Below are 20,090 nucleotides of genomic sequence, written 5' to 3'. Positions count from 1 at the left end.
GACCAGAATTCAATTCGTTTTGAAAATAAGCAACAATATGTTTGGTTTGAAAAACCCTATACAACTGATCCAATGAATATGGTATGATTGGAATGATAAGTTCTTACTCGTATTTGAGCCATTCACTTTCCCATGCGTAACAGCTAAGGTGCGATGGTCCCATCATTGACGTAGTCCGTAATGAGCATTAATCTGGTTATGTGGAGCTGAACTACTTTTGTCTTGACTGATTCATTGTCAATATTTAACTCGGCTTCAGCCCAAATTTGAATTAACATTGATTAAATTAAGAGATTTTATTGAGCTTCATTTAACCTTGGTTACAGCGATGGAGTGGGACAGTCCCGCGGCGAGGTTGAAGCCTTCATCGGCCGGGAAGGGCGCCTGCCAAGGCTCATGCAGCACCACGCGCAGCCCCGACCAGGGCGACAGCAACGACAGGTAGCTCGCCGCGTGCAGGTTCAGCGTCAGGCTCAGGCCGCTCTGGTCGTGTCGTTGTCAGGAGAAAATGCGAATTTATTTTGCTAAATTTAGTAGTTTTTGCTATGATGCAATGACAAGTGTTCCCGCTTAAGGTGGGTTGGTGAAGGATTATGTTGTTGTGTATGTTGTGTAGACTATAAGATTTGAAATTTAACAATAAATCTTTCTGGTGGGTAATTCGTTTGCAATGAATGTTGGTTTGTGCTAATAGTTCACATTCATTGTGAAATTCACATTAATGTCTACTCTAACAAAGCAATTAACATTTTTTTGAACCCAATTGCACTGGTAGAGATGTTAAAATGTTTTCTTGGGGAGTGGCTAACACGGTTTCATAGATATTGTCGATCAACTGTAAAATTTCAGTTTTAAATTTAATAAGGACATATTTATTTTTCGATAAATTTAAATTCAGAGCACATTTACTCTCATCCAATTTTTAAATACAATCTGAAATTTTTAGCAAAATAATTAGCCAGGCAATTTCAAACTATACGATTTATGTTTAAATTTAAATTAAATCCTTCTTCAAGTCGATATGTATAACTTGTATAGTAGTTAATATTTTGTAGTTAGGCAGATTATAAATAATAAATTGAATACTAAAGTACGTATACATTATTTTGATAATTCGATTTCCAATGTTAAAATATCCGCCAAAAAAGTAAACCTGAGGTCCTGTTTTATACGAAGCTCTTGGCTTGAAGTTCTTTCTGCGGTCTTCGATGCTGACGTTGGGGCTGGATTCTCTGACGAGGTGTGGGCTGTTGAACGTGTAGCAAACTCCCATATCTTTCGTCGTGTACGGGTGAAATAGTCTGAAAATGTTCACGTGGAAAGAGCCAGTAACAAATAATTGTATTCTAACTTGACTTTAATGGGTGCTTCGTTTTGATGAACCACGAATGGTGTTTTTGAACCAGCTATTGGCCATTGAATATGAAAAATTCATGGTCTATGATTTTGGAACTTAGAAAATATTGATTCGTATTTTTTTGTGTGCGGATAGACAAAGTATTTCTATGATATTCGCATTTGTTTGGAAACTGGAGATTCAGTGCGATAATTTTAAATCAATAAATCACCCTCGAAATTTTTTAATTAGATGCAAGGCCAAGAATAAATAGTTTACTTGTTGGAAAAGTGCAACGAAAATGATAGGAAACCTATTTAATAAACATTAATATAAAATTCATTGTAAATGATTCAAGGCTATGAGATATTTTTTGTTTGTTTTTCATTCCCAATTGAAACGTGAAAAAAAAAAACAAAATTAGTTCCTACAATCTACAGCTTTTTAATTCAAGTATTTTGCGAATTCAAGCGCAGTTTGCTAGACAGCGCAGCGTATTTGTTTAGTTTCTGCAGGTATCTGGTTATTTGACCGAGAGAGAATAGCTCTATATACATGTGATAGCAACATTAGTCATACTTATTATTGGCACATAACTTGTAATTGCAACATTACTTGTGTAATTGCAACTTTACTTAAAAAAGGTAACATAACAATACTTGTAAAGGCAAAAATTGCTTGCAATTGCAACATTACTTGTGTAATTGCAACTTTTCTTTTAAAAAAGGCAGCATAACAATACTAGTATATATAGGCAACATTTCTTGTAATTGCAACATTACTTGTAATTGCAACAGTACATGTTACTGCAACAGTACTTGTAATCGCAAAATTATTTGTAAAAAAGGCAACATAACAATATATGTATAGGCAAAATTACTTGTAATTGCAACATTACTTGTAAATGCAACATTACTTGCAATAACATTATTAATGATAGCAAAATTACTTGTAATTGCAATGGACGTTGTCGATGCTGCACACTTGGATGAAGTCTTCTCGTTTCCTCGCCGTCTTCTCGACCACGTCGCGGTCGGGGGCGAAGCGCCCCCTGAGGTCCGACAAGTCGTTCGTGCGGCTGCGGCTTACGAGGGCTTTTACTCGTTTGTCAGTCATATTGATTTCTTTAGCAGGCTGCCATAAATCTGAGAAGTGCATTGTTATTGATTATCGTCATAAATGGTACAGTTAAGTTTAAGAAGTTCGCTAATGCATACGTCGTTAAAGGCCACTAAAATCATACCAAAAAATCTAATATGCAGATTGAGAGAAACAACGAAATTTATAAAGAACAAGTACTCTCAGGTCTCCTACGAAACGTGTTATTGACAAGTACATCATTTTTTCCCATGCTGTGGCATCATTTTACATAATTTGTTTAGTATGGGTCTTTTTCTGATTTTCGATGTCTAGGAATTATTTACATTTAGAAGAAAATAGATATTTGAAAAACATCCAATATACTCACTCCGAAGATCGTGGACTCCTGATGAACAAGAAACGCTCACATGAGTGGCGTTGATGTAGGTCTCGTTGTAGGCTGTGAATCGTAGTATGTGATAAGCCGGATACAAGATTTATTGAGACCAAAAAGTTTAAATAAAGGCCTATTTAATGCTTAAATAGTCTTCAAAAATTTGTTACTATGATAAAAGGGCAACGATATATCCAAATGAGATCACGAACAAAATTTGTTAGGATTGTGAGCTGAGTTCCGAGCGAGGTTCCCAACCCTATTTTTAGTTTGTTAAAATTTTCAATTTGAACAAATGTTCAAATTTCGCGATCAGTTTTTCGAATTTTAACATGAAGCGATTATCTCTGGTGTGCGTTGGAATCATTTCGTAGGAATTACGGCTGTAAATATTTGGGAATATCATGCGAACATTGTCATAAAGGTTGTCAGATACGTTCATTGATGTGCTGATTGTACTCGTACATTAGCAGAACTTCTCACCACCAATAACAGCAACCCAAAAAATGTCAGAACCTACACATTACGATATTTTTTATCAAAACTGAACAATTTTATTTCAATTTCTAAACATGAAGTTTGTTGATGCCGCTAATATATCAGTTTCATATTCAAGTACATTGTATACTTCTGCAAAGTTTTTGGAGGCAATATTCCCGTTTTTAGGGTAACTCTAACAGAAATGGAAAGCCAAGATTTTTTTCCGTACATGTGAAACTGAAGATTTTTTTATACTGTACTTTTCCATTGTTCTGCTTCCATGGCTGCCTAAACTAAAAAAAATTGTCCATAAGTTTACTGCATACAATAAATCGAGTGTTAATAACATAACCACAAATAAAATATAATCAATCGAGCGTCAATAGCATAACTACGTGAAATAAATCAAGAATAGCGGCAGGTCAAAGCTTTTTCATTACTTTCATACTGCTGGAATCGCAAGGGTCGCATGATTCTCGAACTCGTGATCTCTTTTGACGTTCGTAGATAAACAATGAAATTTCGTTGGATAACTTCATTAAATAATTTATATCAAGGCCAACACAATAACTGGTCTCTAATAAAGATGGAAAGTATTATAGATTCTTATAATATGTGCATTCCGAAAAGGTCCCGGGATTAACCTTCATCACTTATCTCGGAATAAATGTATTAACTTTAAGATATGTGCGATCCAAAGAAGTTCAAGTCGCCCGATATACAAAAGAAAATCCGATCGCTCAAACTTGGAGGCAATTCGAACCCCCGATTCCGAATACTAGCTGATTCGCAGACACAATCTCTCGCCCGATCCTGAAGCAATCCGTTCGCCCGATCAGAAAGACAGTCCGATCTTCAGACCATAAAAGCAAGCAAACTGCCAGATCCCAACGAAAATAAGATCGAGGGAACCTGAGGTTGTAAGGTTGAGGAAATGAATAATTATTTATCTGAATTTCATTCATTAAAATGTTACTCTCTCAGAATTAATTTTCAATTCTCGGAATCGCAATATTTCAGACTTTTAATTTATAAAATGTATGCCTTTGCAGTCTGATTTTAAATACATATGCACAATATATAAATGTACGGGCATTTATAAAATTGAAACTAAGAGGTGATGGTCTTGGCACTACGCAGTCGCAATTTTTTGTCAGTTAGCTTTCCAATATATGTGCGGTCATGTCTTCCACATGCACAACGGTAAAATCCGGCGGGACGCAGTATAGACCCCTACATAGCCCTTACCCACAATTCAATATCTATTCCTTTCCGCTCGTAATCACGCTAGAGGGCATATTATCCTATGTGATTAAGTGCCTAAAGCCATAGGTGCCATTTCCTTTTCTGGAAATGAATCAATCAGCCAGATAACGTCAAGCCGCCGAAGCAACAGCCGTGGGCAAATAGCCAAACTGTTGCGTGCTTGTATTAAACACAGCCTGGCGTCTTCGCGGCTTTTGAAAATAAGCGCCCGACATAACAGCGCCGTTACGTCACAGCCACTGCTTCATCGCGCTCTACTCCACAGGCAGAAGCGCAAACCGCCGTCCCTATAACGCCATGCCCGGCTCTCCCCCTTCACAGCCACAAGGCTTTCCTCCATTGCTGATCAGTTGTTCGCCAGGTTAGGTTAGGTTTGGTTAGGTCCCTCCATCGCGCCAGGCGCATAACTGATCGGGCAACGAGAAAAGCCTTCTGCTGGCTGCGAAGGGGGAGAGCCGGGCATGGCGTTATAGGGACGGCGGTTTGCGCTTCTGCCTGTGGAGTAGAGCGCCATGAAGCAGTGGCTGTGACGTAACGGCGCTGTTATGTCGGGCGCTTATTTTCAAAAGCCGCGAAGACGCCAGGCTGTGTTTAATACAAGCACGCAACAGTTTGGCTATTTGCCCACGGCTGTTGCTTCGGCGGCTTGATGTTATCTGGGTGACTGATTCATTTCCAGGAAAGGAAATGGCACTTATGGCTTTAGGCACTTAATCACACAGGCTAATATGCCCTCTAGCGTGATTACGAGCGGAAAGGAATAGATATTGAATTGTGGGTAAGGGCTATGTAGGGGTCTATATACTGCGTCCCACGACAACCCTCTTCTGGCTGCCGGATTTGGGAGCGCAGCCCTACACCACAAATTTAGCTCATTAACAAGCCCTAGCGCCAACGCCTACCCTATAATGCAATAACTAAACTCAGCTCACACCCTAGAAGCTGCAGGAAACTGAGTCATCTCACCACACCAACTTTAAGCAACACCTACATTACTCCACAGCCTGCTGAATCAAATAGTCAATTGTCAACAGGTCCTACTCCACAGAATTTTACCCCTTACTATCACTTCTTACACACGCCGTAAGCCTTACTAGCCGCAGACCACGCCGGATCACCGTAAACCTGCTCTGCTATTTGCAGGACTGACGTAATCACGCCGCACTCCACGGGCAGAAGCGCAAACCGCCGTCCCTACAACGCCATGCCCCTGCTCTCCCCCTTCGCAGCCATAAGGCTTTCTTCAATTGCTGATCAGTAGTGCGCCAGGTTAGGTTAGGTTAGGTCCCTCCATCGCGCCAGGCGCATTACTGATCGGGCAACGAGAAAAGCTTTCTGCTGGCTGTGAAGGGGGAGAGCCGGGCATGGCGTTATAGGGACGGTGGTTTACGCTTCTGCCTGTGGAGTAGAGCGCGATGAAGCAGTGACTGTAACGTAACGGCGCTGTTATGTCGGGCGCTTATTTTCAAAAGCCACGAAGACGCCAGGCTGTGTTTAATACAAGCACGCAACAGTTTGGCTATTTGCCCACGGCTGTTGCTTCGGTGGCTTGACGTTATCTGGCTAATTGATTCATTTCCAGGAAAGGAAATGGCACCTATGGCTTTAGGCACTTAATCACACAGGCTGGATAATATGCCCTCTAGCGTGATTACGAGCGGAAAGGAATAGATATTGAATTGTGGGTAAGGGCTATGTAGGGGTCTATACTGCGTCCACTTAATCACACAGGCTAATATGCCCTCTAGCGTGATTACGAGCGGAAAGGAATAGATATTGAATTGTGGGCAAGGGCAATGTAGGGGTCTATACACTGCGTCCCACGACAACCCTCTTCTGGCTGCCGGATTTGGGAGCGCAGCCCTACACCACAAATTTAGCTCATTAACAAGCCCTAGCGCCAACGCCTACCCTATAATGCAATAACTAAACTCAGCTCACACCCTAGAAGCTGCAGGAAACTGAGTCATCTCACCACACCAACTTTAAGCAACACCTACATTACTCCACAGCCTGCTGAATCAAATAGTCAATTGTCAACAGGTCCTACTCCACAGAATTTTACCCCTTACTATCACTTCTTACACACGCCGTAAGCCTTACTAGCCGCAGACCACGCCGGATCACCGTAAACCTGCTCTGCTATTTGCAGGACTGACGTAATCACGCCGCACTCCACGGGCAGAAGCGCAAACCGCCGTCCCTACAACGCCATGCCCCTGCTCTCCCCCTTCGCAGCCATAAGGCTTTCTTCAATTGCTGATCAGTAGTGCGCCAGGTTAGGTTAGGTTAGGTCCCTCCATCGCGCCAGGCGCATTACTGATCGGGCAACGAGAAAAGCTTTCTGCTGGCTGTGAAGGGGGAGAGCCGGGCATGGCGTTATAGGGACGGTGGTTTACGCTTCTGCCTGTGGAGTAGAGCGCGATGAAGCAGTGACTGTAACGTAACGGCGCTGTTATGTCGGGCGCTTATTTTCAAAAGCCACGAAGACGCCAGGCTGTGTTTAATACAAGCACGCAACAGTTTGGCTATTTGCCCACGGCTGTTGCTTCGGTGGCTTGACGTTATCTGGCTAATTGATTCATTTCCAGGAAAGGAAATGGCACCTATGGCTTTAGGCACTTAATCACACAGGCTAATATGCCCTCTAGCGTGATTACGAGCGGAAAGGAATAGATATTGAATTGTGGGTAAGGGCTATGTAGGGGTCTATACTGCGTCCCATTGCAAGAAACATTCTCAAACAGCGATGCACTTTTTGCGCTTGTGTTGGTAATCCTGACCCAGTTTTACCATTGAAAAGGGTGCCTGGATATCCTTAACGCGCTTTAAAAAGATTTTCACTCATAAGATTTTCGATTCGATGTCGTCGTGGAATGAGTGCAATTGAAAAGGCTTCATTGCATCACATTTTCTGTCTTATATCCTATTTTTAGTGCGTCATCAATCTTATTAGTATAAATGAATGATTTTTCATGAGGAACGAATACTTAAAAAATGTAAGTTCTGAATTATAAAAAATTTCTCTTAAAATTTTCATACTTAGGTATTCCTAAGTAACAAAAAAGTATCCGTAGCCAAGGACATGCATAAATTTCACGAACGGAACGACATGGCAATTCAATGTAATTGTATCACAGTTTATGCAAACCAAATATGATTGATGTACCAACCTCTGTTGATATCGGTGTAGTTCCCAAGTAAATCCTCGTAGACTTTTTCGAATTTTTACACGACGCGACACGCAATGGATTACCTCTGGTGTGCGTCAGGATTATTCCGTAAGGATTACGGCTATAAATATTTGTATATATCATGCGAGCATTATCGTAAAGGGTGGCCAGATACGTTCATTGATGTACTAATTGTACTAGTATATTAGCATAACTTCTTACCACTAATGACAGCAATCCAAAAAACATCAGAACGTGCGCGTTACAATCTTTTTATCAAAACTAATTTGCATGCATGAAGTTGATTGTTGGAGCTAATGTATCGTTTATAACATCTATATTTGCATTAAAAAGTTTTTGGAGGCAATATTCCCGTTTTAGGGTAACTTTAACAGAAATGGAAATCCAAGATTGTTTTCCATGTGCAACTGAAAATTTTTTATTCTTCTCCATTGTTTCGTTACAATGGCTACATAAAATGAAAAGAAATATCCACCACATAACTGCCTACAATTATAAATCGAGTGTTAATAACATGCCTACCTATACAATATTATCAATCGAGCGTCAATAGCATAACAACATGAAATCAATCAAGTGTTTATAACATAACTACCTGAAATCACTCAAGTACCATGACCAGTCAAATCTGCTGCATTACTTGATTAAATGAATTTCGAACTCGCGATCTCCTTTGGTATTGATTGATAAACAATCATAAAATAATTCGTATCAAGGCCAACTCAATTACTGGTCTCGAATAAAGATGGAGAGTATTATAGATTCTTGAAAATTGTGCATTCCGAAAAAGGGTTCCGGGAGTAATCTTCCCACACTCATCTCGGAAAAAATTTAATAATTTCAATCAGTTATACGATCTAAAGACGTTCGGGTCGCCCTTTACAAAAGAAAGTCCGATCGCCCGAACTTAGAGGCAATTTGACCCCCGATTCCAAATACTGGCTGATTACCCGATTTTAAATACCAGCTGATTCACAAACAATCTCTCGCCCGATCCCGAAGCGCCCGATCACATAGACAGACCGATCTTTAGATTATAAAAAGCAAGCAGACTGCCGGAACCCAACGAAAATAAGATCGCGCAAACCTAAGCTTATGAGGTCGAGGAAATGAAGAATTATTTATCTGAATTTCATTCATTAAAATGTTACTTTCTCAGAATTACTTTTTCAATTCTCAATATCGCAATATTTCTGGCTTTTAATTTATAAAATTTATGCCTTTACTATAAAATCCGGCAGCGAGAAGAGGGTTGTCGGCACAACACTTAAAAGTGGGTATATAGCCGGTGATGCAAGTCGCGCTCGGACAAATGAAGAAACATTGCTCAAACAGCGATGCAATTTTTGCGTTTGTGTTGGTAATCCTGACCAAGTTTTGCCCTTGAATAGGGTGCCTGGTTACCCTTGTCGTGGTTATCCTTAACGCGCTTCAAAAAGATTTTCGCTCATAAGATTTTCGATTTGACGCCGTCGTGGAATATGTGCAATTGGATATACTTCTTTGCATCACATTTTCCATCTTATTTCCTATTTTGTTGTGCGTCATCAATCTTATTAGTATGAATGAATGATTTTGTATGAGGAACGAAGACTTAAAAATGTAAGTCCTTAATTATATAACAAAAATTATCCCTTAAAATTTACATACTTCGATATTTCAATGTTACAAAAAAGTATCCGTGGCCAAGAAAGACATGCATAAATTTCACGAACGGAATGACATGGCAATTCGATGTAATGTAATTGTATCACAATTTATGCAAACCAAATATGATTGATGTACCAACCTCTGTTGATATCGGTGTAGTTCCCAAGTAAATCCTCGTAGACTTCTTTTCTGCAGACTAGGTTGTAACGAATGGTGACAGACTTATTTTTCCACGCCTCTTCTCGTTTGAATAGGAAGAAACGTCCGAATCAATTGAAATATGAGCACGAATCAATTTTTCATGGGATGTGTCGCTAAATAATGTGTTCTAAAATGCAAGAAATCTACTGGGTCTCAGGGAATAAAAAAAGTTCAAGTTACTCAGCAAATGAAAAATTAAATCTATGAACGGTAGCTCCTCGAAACTCTGAGACATTTAACAGGTACCAGTATTATGATTAATTGGTTGCTTGAATCAAATATTGTCCACGAATTATTAGCCAAATTGATTAAAAGTATATTCACCGTATAATTATTTAATGAAAACGGTTCTTAAAACCAGCACCTTCATCATGTTTAAGTATTTTTGATTTTGAAATGATTGAGCTGGTTAAGGCAACTTTTTCGGTAAAAATATGGTGACTTTTTTTAAATCTTCTCAGGCAGTAAAATTTTAGCGCATTGCCTTTTTTTAAATTTGGAGTAGCCATTTGGCTTTTGATTACTAATTCTGAAGAAGACAAATAAAATAGAAACGAAAATTTACTTCTACTAAGTTTAGATATAAATTGCTATTTTCTTAAATTGCCATTGGCATCCTATAGTTGCTATTTCTACTATTTCCATCAGTCGCAATTGCAACGAATGTAAACAATGTTGACGGTACGACGTATCTCACCAACGTTTGCGCAGAACTGCATGTTCCCAACACTTTTGACCAGTTCGCTGATAGCGTAATCCACCGTGCCCACATCCGTAGCAAAAGTGAAGTTTTTCTTTGTCTGCTCCTCAAGCTTTGTTTGGTACTGGTAGATGAAGCTACACTGCAACCGCTGAAAGGCTTTGTCCTTTTCCATGTATGGAGACNGCATTAACTGGAATGATCGTTGGGATATCAGGAAGAATGGAGGCATTAACTGGAATGATCGTTGGGATATCAGGAAGAATGGAGGCATTAACTGGAATGATCGTTGGAATAACAGAAACAATGGATTCATCACCTGGAATGAGCGTTGAAATAACAGAAACAATGGATTCATCACCTGGAATGAGCGTTGATATAACAGAAACAATGGATTCATCACCTGGAATGAGCGTTGATATAACAGAAACAATGGATTCATTACCTGGAATGAGCGTTGATATAACAGAAACAATGGATTCATTACCTGGAATGAGCGTTGGATTAACAGAAACTTAATCGTGCATTTATCTAAACGATAAATTTCAAAATTTACCGGTAATTTTATTAGATATCAGAAGAAAACAAACAGCAGTTATTCGAAAAATTGCGCAGTCAAAATAAAATAAAACGCTTCAGCTACGCGTGAAATGAAACCGAAATATTTCTACGTAGCGGAAAATAATATTGCATTATTACATAAATACAATAATATTTATAAATATTCATATATTTTTTATAGTAAGCGGACAGAAAACAACAGTAAATAATTTTTGGGCTCAGAATGGGCTCAGAATTTTTGGGATCAGAATGAAATATTCGATAGATGGTAATAAATCTAAACAAAAATGTTAGCTGTGGCCTATTGAAAATTGTGCATTGCAATCATACAGTCATTTTTCGTTCGGTAACGAAAGAAATTATTCATCACTATGAGAATAAATAATTAATTGCATAAGCGGATCGAGTGTTCACCAGTGACTGTGTTCTTTTCCTGCACGTCGATGAAGGCGCCATAGACGGAGTCGTTGCGGAGCTTCTCTTCGTTGTTGATGGGGTTCAGGTTGCATAGAGTCACCGCTGGAAACTGCGCCGGGCGCTCCGTTTGAAGCTGAGATAAAATTTGTGTTATTTATACAATTTTGATTAAAAAACATTTAAGTTTTGGTGCTCAAAGCAGGTACACTCATTGAAATACGCATTCAATGAAATTAAATTGGTTAAATGAAAATTGAGGCTCTTATTGCTTTCTTTCGGCAAGCCAGGGCCGATTCGTTTCAAGTCTGAGTTGTGACCGAATAGACCGATTGCGAAAACGAGGATAGGTAAAGATTTCACTGTTATATAATATGGACATACAAAGGGAAGTAATGGTTTGGGCCTGAACTTGGTACAGATTGTGAAGCTGGCTAAACCTGAAGCTTGAAGGGAGGGTTTCTTTGATTTTGAACTCATTTTGTAGCTGTAAACTAAGTGCCTCTAACACAGCAAATCCTATTTTTATGCTTCAAATTTGAAATGACTCATTAAATTTCTAAGTTATAGTGAATTTATAATTTCCGACAATCGGTATATATAATATATTTAAAAGTTTTATGTATAATGATTGTTATATGCACGCCAACCTTGTTAAATGCACGAGTCCTGTGTTGCAAGATGTAGCATGCAATTCATTACGAGTAATAGACATTGGGAAATCTAGAGATCCATTGCCTAGTAATTTTTACTCTATACATTTGAACACTGTTTCGATATTTTTTTCTCATAAAAAATGAAAATTGAAAATGAAATTTTATCATTCTGGAACTAGAGCATTGAGAGACATTTCCTCATTCGATGCATTATGCCAAAATCAATCTTCTCTGCCGTCATTTTCATTATTTATTTATTTTCAAGGAGACATAAGGTAACAAATTTATGGGAGATGGAGGGACAAAAAAATCTCCCCCTCCCATAAATGAGTAAAAATTAAATTTAAAGAACAGCTGTTAGGTCGATAATCATAAATTTGCATCACATATAAAATTAATTTCAATGTTTTTAAGTATTCAACTTTGTGAGTTTAAAATTTTCACAAAGACCCCCATATCACGATTTTTAGAACAATTTCACGTGTATTCAATTTTTTCTAATTCATACAAATAAAATGTACCTGCACTATAGAGTGTTTAACATGTTTATATGAAGTTTCAGAAAAAACTTTCAATTTGCAAACGATTCATATTACCCTGACCCTAAACTCTGATAAAAATCCTGAAACTTTTTGTTCGTCGGCTGGGCAATCGTAGTTAGAATTAAAATAAAATAATCAATAGTAAACTTGAATTCCATCACATACTTTTCTAATCTGGGCATTATTTGGGTATTAAAAATCGTGGAGATTACTTTCTGAACTTGCAACTGAGGACATATCATTATAAGGACATATCATTTATCATATCAGGATACACATAGAAGTAAAGCCGAGCACATTTATGCGATATATATGTTGGATCAAATTTGATTCCTGCTGCTTTCGTAAAAATTTTGGCAACAACTCCAGAATTTCGTTTTAAGGATAATTCAACGCAATTTTACTGTACAGTGAACCTGATCCTATGATTACTTCATGGCATATTCTACGTACTTTATGTGAAACCCCTGTGCGTGCAAGCTGATCTACGCATCATTGGTGAACTGGATACCGAAAAATACTAGACCTGCAAGGTAGCTCAATCAGTCTTATATCGTTTCTAAGAAACCTGAAATAAATCTTTTTATGTCTTACCTGAACAGACACAGCTTTGGGGTACCCTATGTACTCATTGTAGACTTCGTAGCACTGCATGAGGCCATACACCGTGCACAAAGTAAAGAACGCCAACCATACCAGCCGACGCAACCAATGACGGGCACTGAAACAAAAACAATACACGTTGGAACTCGTCGGATAATCAAGGAATTTGTGGGTTATTTTGACAATCTCTAGAACTTTTGACAGTTTCTGGGCTGGGAGGTGCTTTTGTTGCTACAAATCTTGAAAACCAACCATAAAAAATCAACACTTTGACCACTTGAAGGCTAACAAATAATGCAAAGAAAACAAACTAAAATGCTTCCAGTTACCCGCATGTCTGGCTTATGCCATCCAAAGTGACGGTTTCCAGGAACTCTTTGGTGCGGGTCTTCACCTTCGTCCAGCGGGTCTCTGGCTCGACCGGCGCGTCGAAGTCAGACGGCGGTTGTTCCCACGAATCTTCGTCACTGAATCAAAGTTAACAAGTTTATAAAATCATTTAGGTTTTAGGTGCAAAAAACACTGAAAATTCAGTATTTATATACTCACATAGCAGATGTAATGAGTAAAATACTTCTCATGTGTGGAATAAAAAAAAAAACAAATAAAAAAACTTCAAAAACACGTTTTCTTACGGACAAAAAAGAAAAACATTAACTCTTACATAACATTACATAACATTCTACATAACTTTAATGTTATGTGAGAGTTAATGTTTTTCTTTTTTGTCCGTTAAGAAAACGTGATTTTTAAAAGTTTATTTATTTATTTTATTTCATCGTTTTTAGTTTTGTAACCACCAGAAAAACGTGGTTAAAAAATAAATATAAAAACGTGGTTTTTTAGATTTATTTATTTTCTACTTTTTAGTTTAGCAATTTTAGCAGTTCAAATCATTGTCCAGGGTTTGCAACTCTGGATGTCAAAAAAAACTCGATTCCCAACCGTGAATTTTTAGGGTTTTTTTCGATTAAAAAAATTTAAACTTATTACTTCCGATAATTAAATTTTGAATTGTTAGGCAGCATAAGCCTGCATGCCAAATTTCAAGTTTCTAGGATCTTCAGAAGTGCTCTAAATTAAGGTTTGAATTTTTGATGACAGACAGAGACGAAACGGAACTAAGAAAAACGTGGTAAAAACCCTACTATCTGTTTTCGAGAAACCACAGTATGGTGAGCTAGATACAAGCAATAACGATTTTTTTTTGTCTCTCAAATGTCAGAAAATACCGGCCCAATGAACGAATTCATTCTTAAAACTTTGAAAAAAATCCTCACATTAAACTAGAAGGTTTGCTTAGCCAATCAATGTGTTGGGTTCAGAGATCCAACGACGGAAAATTATAGACTTGATACCGGCAAAGCATGTTAAGTATCGGCAAGATTGCAAACTGCTATCGAATCTTGAGCCTATGTTGCTAGATAGGCTCAAAGTTTAGCTTATATTGTACGATAAGCAAAGTTTCGCGTACTATATTGCTTGATGTGTCAAAGTTTCGCTCATGTTGCAATATGCTGTATAAGTTTTGGTAATATTGTATAAGTTTCGTTTATATTGAAATATGCGCTAAAGATTAGCGTATATTGAAATCTAAGCAAAGTTTCGCTTATACACTCCCAAGCCGCACTGTTTACTCGCGGTGATTCGTGCTTGATTGCTATACTGGCACTTCCAGATCATATACGAACCCAGGGCAATGAACGTTAAGCTGCTGCTTAAAATCAACTTCTAATTTCCTTAAGCTTTTCCTAATAATTTGTCGTATTTTCTCCTGCAGAAATGTCGGTTTCAGTAATCTGAGCATGTTGACTTATATACAAGGTGATTCACGTTAACTTATTGTTTTGTATTCCGCGCCAAGCAGACAGATGTTAAAGGAAAGGGACGATAAGTATTTCATATGGAAGGCAAGGTCACAAAGTTTTGTGTCCCGCCTAGTCAGTTGCCACTATGCATTGGACAAGTGAGCAGCGTGCGTTTGCTGTCGAAGCGTACTTTTATTACATCCGTTCCATTTTCGCTACTCACCGAGCATTTCGTACTCGTTCCGTATTCATCCTTTGGGCCGGGTTTCTTATCGGCTCAGATCCTGATCGAGTTCCGATTTGGCTCCCTGTGATTTTTTATTGGCTCATCTCGTATCAATCGTTTACAATGACTTGTCAAGGACTCTACCTCATTTGAGGAACAACATGCACCAAGCCATCGCCAATACACCCGTCAATATGCTCAGCGAATTGAAGGGAACTTCAAAAATCGACTAACTTCGTGCATTGATAATGGGGCCGTAATTTACCCGATGTCATCTTCGTCCGATGTCATCATGAATAATTTGTCCGATGTCAACCACACTTAACTACCACACTTGTCAACCACACTATGTTGTTGTGACATTGTAAGTGCACTCCATTTGCTTTGCGAGACGTGATTATTAAATTATGTGTTTATTATTAATAAACATACGTGTTTGTTTTCAATAAACACACGATCATTCTTTAGGCTCTGTTCTGTTCTGCAGCATAACCATCGTAAATCAGTGAAGTTACTCGTGATTATATATAACAGGAAGTCGATTTAATTTTTCGCGACATTGTACCATGAGATCGCACTTGTAGTCAAATAACTGTTTTTATGAAAACCAATTCTTTACATACGTCAATCTCTATAATTTTTAAACTTTTAACATGGACTCTTTGTTATAGTGATCATCAAAGAGTGTCAATATTTTTTAACTAAATGGAACTTGAAGATGAGTTTTTGAGCAATTATATCCTATGTACGTTCGTTGTCCACGAAATCTAGCGCATCTAGCGGTGAAATTCACGATCAAATTTAATTTGAAGTTCATGCACTGTGAAAAAGATGAATAAAAACGACAGGGGCAATGAACGTCGAGTCGACGTGCATGAATGACATTGGCTGCATATTTCGCTATCTTCTGTGATCACTTTTTTTTGCATTGATTGCGGCTCAGGTTTACAGTCGCTAAATCGTGTATATATTCGATAGAACAAAGAGAATAGACTATTCAATTTTCTTAAAAAACTGAAGTGAATTCTAACTTTTCATAACCATTGTTCAAGTCTATTCACTAGAACCCCAATTCTTATAAGATGGTCATATTCTTGTGGACTAAAACAAAAAACTTTATGTATCATTTCATCAAAATAATGTTCCAAATGATAAATTCGCATTTCAAATCAATTACAAAAAAATAAAATCCATTTGATTTGCAGTCGCAATTCAGTTTTTGTCATTGACAACAGGAATTGTTCATAGTGTTTTGGAACTGTAGAAAAATGAGCTTTAAACAACTACTATATACTTAAAAAATACTTCTTCTATTCTTACTACAGGAAATATTTATGCTAGTGAAATAGATGAAAAATGAGTTTACTATTAGGCAAATAAATCCTTATATCGCTATAAATTACTGAAAGCCAAAAAGAAATATTCAGAAGTACAGGGATCTCAAGACCGTGTCTTGAGATCCCTGCTTAGTCTTAACGCAGTCTTAGCACTACGTTACTTTATAAATCTTTCCTTTCCGTTAATAATATATTAACGCAAATGAAATTAGATCCATAGTTTGCCCCAGTTTGTTTGTTATCTCTACTGTTCCGGATACTATATTAAAAATTATTAAAAACATGATATTGGGCCTTCACTAAATTCCTCGTATCACACCTCACTGATTATGTCGCGCGTATTAAATGTTCGCCAAGCATCAGAGGATATAATTAATTGAGTAAATCTACGCAAATGTAATAAGGTCCATGGTTTATCACAGTTTCGTTTATTAATTGTCTCCAGTGTTCCGGATACTATATTAAAAAATTATTAAAAACATGATATTGGGCCTTCACTAAATTCCTCGTATCACACCTCACTGATTATGTCGCGTGTATATTAAATGTTCGCCAAGCATCAGAGGATATAATTATTTGAGTAAATCCAGCAATTTATGAAGCTCCTAATTCATTGATGCATCAATACGAGAGTTTTAGCCTTCAGATCATTTGTAGAGTTTTGGGTCGCGAGTTTTATTTCTTGCATCAAATTATTGAGGTACCCGAGTTAATATGAGTGAAATATTTTCATTATGGGAGTAAAATTGAGTTTAAATTTATCAATATCAATAGTATAAATCGTCAAAAAATAGTACGTGTTTACAGGATTGGATATTTCCAGCCAATCACTACGGGATTTTCATGATAAATAATAAAAAACCTTGGCTTTTGGTTGCGGTTAACCCCATTTTTTGTCGGTTTTCCTTTGCGGAAAAACTTTTGTTTTTGGCTTCGTTGTTCTTCGGGGGGTTGAGGTTTTCCTTTTGACCGTTTGTTTGCCTTTTACTGTACACCGTTTATAGTATATTTATACTGCGGTCTTTTGTCCTGTCGAGCCATGATTACGGGGTACAAAAAATTTCCACGCGGCTCTATCCATTTCTTTGTTAATCAACACTCCTTGATTCACGGCAATCGATCTTAAATACCGGTCGAGAGAATAAATTTGTACCTACACGCCTCATATTCTGAAAATTCAGATAATAATAAAATCAAAATTCAAACAGTGTTCGGTTATTCTACTTCACAATTGCAATTCTTTCTGAAAATTTGCGACTGAATTTTTAAATTCAAAACATCTTTGACATATCATTACGACTCAAAAATTTTGATTTAAAAAATGATAATTAATGCTTTCTTCATTAATCGATCTCATTTAATTTCAAGAACAGATTTAAGAATACTTGTACTCTTCGATCTCCTATTTTACTCATGCAGTTTGTTTAAACAACGCGCAGTGAAGACATAATTGATTGACAAGCAGAACGATGGCACGACGCAATTACTCGACTTTGCATCAGTGACAGGATTTAATGGAGTATACATACATTAATTGAAAAATTTTTAACGTGACAAGGTTGTAAAATCAATAGGTTCCATCAGGGTTGACGATAAGATATGAAGCTCATGCTGGTAAATCCACAGATGAAGGGTTTTTACGGTGGTTTATGATGCCCGAAATACAATAAAATAACTCGTAAATTTTCTTTACATTTCCGTGTGTGTGTGTAAGACAAGTGACTGCACTCACCACAGGTATCCATGATACATGGCCCATTTCTCGTCCTTTGAGCTCCGCACGAAGTGAACTTCGGCCTCCATGGTCGCCGACTCTGGCGAACTCATCGTGAATTTGTGTCTTCAAGATCCTGAATGAAAGAAGAAAACAAAGAGTTATATCCTCAAAAATAATTCAATTAATAATTAATTTCCCGCTCCATGTACTTCGGAAATAAGTATATTTTGTTTGGTTGTAGCAATATAAATATTGTTGACATTATTCTGATTTTATAGCAGGTTTATGACTTATTAGGAACACAATCACCTGAACCTGAAGAAAGAAAAGCAACTTAAAAAAATTATAATTATGAATTCACAATTATTATAATTATGTTTTGGAAAATCGGAATATTTTCCAAAACATGGATGCGCGTCAAAAAATTCAGACAAGATATAATTTTCTTCATTTATTTAGTTGATTATATCCTGTGCGCAACATCTAGTTGATTTATATAGGCCTATTCGTAACAACATCAACTGGCTGATTTTATTATTCTGCTCGTTAGAACCTTACGTAATTGGCATTATAAACCTGTTCAAAACGGTATAATGTAGTTAAATGCCATTAATTTATTCACTAAAATATTAGAAGCTTCACATACTAAGCCTTTTCGTAACAAAACACATAGTCGACTACAACACCACGGGATATCTTACAATAGTTAATACAATGAGCTTTCGCTCCGCACTTACCTAAGAAGCTCCACGCAAGGCGAGGGCACTTTACAGACAACGGCCTGGTTGCAGTCGGTGAAAGAGCGAGGGCCAATTGTGGCTATTAACTTTTTCTGACCGGGCTGTTGCTCGATATTTCACACAATAGAATTCCATTGTAAATTAGTACCTTCAGTCATAATTACAGTGAAGAAAAACGCACACTAGTTAGCCTGGATTTAACACAATCGTATTAGATTTTGTTCCTTTCTTTATATCAAGTATTCATACAACTTATTTTGAAGTCAGATGAAATGAAGATAATACATAATTTTTAAAACACAAACACTTATATATTTCACAAACATTTTGAAACACAACAAACATTTTGTTTATTTATACATTCACAAACATTTTGAAACACAAACACAACATATTTTTATTCACAAACATTTTGAAACGAACATCAACAGGCACCCCTTTGTCTGATCACAGTAACGGTGTACCTTCAAGTGACTGTAAAAACGTCACTTCAGTTCATTTCAGTCCAATGTGTGGACTGGCTTAATGCTTCAACTCACCATATTCAATTGTTGAATAATTCCTGGTAATGTCGCGGTGGTCAAATAGGAATAACGTTGGCATTAAGGAGTGAATTATGAAGGATGGAATACAAAGGAGAGTCAATGCGGGGCGACAGCGATCCTCGAATCGAAGATATTGCGGAAATAATAGAAGTTCATAAGATTTTTACAATAAGCTCACCGTACGACAGAATCGGGATGTTATGAAATTTGCAAGCACTGAAGTCAGTCACGCCACAATGTCTACGTATATCATAGACAGGGGTTACTGCATAGGCCGTATGCATCAGTTGAACCTAAGCCGTCTCAGCAATGACCATGCTGAAGTGCTCAATGAATGAGAATTATACTGAGCATTACTTTTAAATTAATTATTTATACTTTACTGTTCTCACCAAGATCATGTTCGTTGCATACAATTCCTGCTGCACGGATGGTTTTGCTGCGGTACCTATACACTAATAATATATAATATATTAGTCATTATACGTGGAACAGAAACAACGAAAATATTAAAAGCTCATTAAATGGAAAGTAATGAATAAATTTTGATGGGAATCCTGCACAAAAATGATTGGTAACAATGCTTAAACTATTAAACTATTACACTGAAACGGTCTGAATATGTAGACGTGACAAGATG

General features: G+C 37.4%; 2 protein-coding genes across 2 annotated transcripts; both read right to left on the bottom strand.

Annotated features, from left to right (window-relative positions):
* Positions 1 to 315: 315 nt before the first annotated feature.
* LOC108678063 lies at positions 316 to 10,480 on the bottom strand (the record flags this gene model as incomplete). The annotated part of the gene is made up of 6 exons (XM_018166402.1): positions 10,299 to 10,480; positions 9,540 to 9,638; positions 2,805 to 2,876; positions 2,286 to 2,481; positions 1,154 to 1,301; positions 316 to 483 (listed from the first exon to the last, which is right to left on the bottom strand). Coding segments are annotated over exons 1-6 (861 nt in total), but the record flags the coding sequence as incomplete, so codon positions are not given.
* Positions 10,481 to 11,247: 767 nt separating this feature from the next.
* On the bottom strand, positions 11,248 to 19,151 carry LOC108678062 (degenerin del-1). The gene is made up of 5 exons (XM_018166401.2): positions 18,903 to 19,151; positions 18,181 to 18,298; positions 13,407 to 13,544; positions 13,069 to 13,195; positions 11,248 to 11,412 (listed from the first exon to the last, which is right to left on the bottom strand). The coding sequence occupies exons 2-5, from the start codon at positions 18,273 to 18,275 to the stop codon at positions 11,248 to 11,250; spliced, it is 525 nt and encodes a 174-aa protein (XP_018021890.1). The 5' UTR covers positions 18,276 to 18,298; positions 18,903 to 19,151.
* Positions 19,152 to 20,090: the final 939 nt, after the last annotated feature.

This window comes from Hyalella azteca, unplaced genomic scaffold, assembly GCF_000764305.2.
Source record: "Hyalella azteca isolate HAZT.00-mixed unplaced genomic scaffold, Hazt_2.0.2 contig10293, whole genome shotgun sequence".
In the NCBI taxonomy this organism is placed as follows: domain Eukaryota; kingdom Metazoa; phylum Arthropoda; class Malacostraca; order Amphipoda; family Hyalellidae; genus Hyalella; species Hyalella azteca.
The sequence above is the reverse complement of the archived record's forward strand: the minus strand, read 5'-3'. Positions and strand labels throughout refer to the sequence as shown.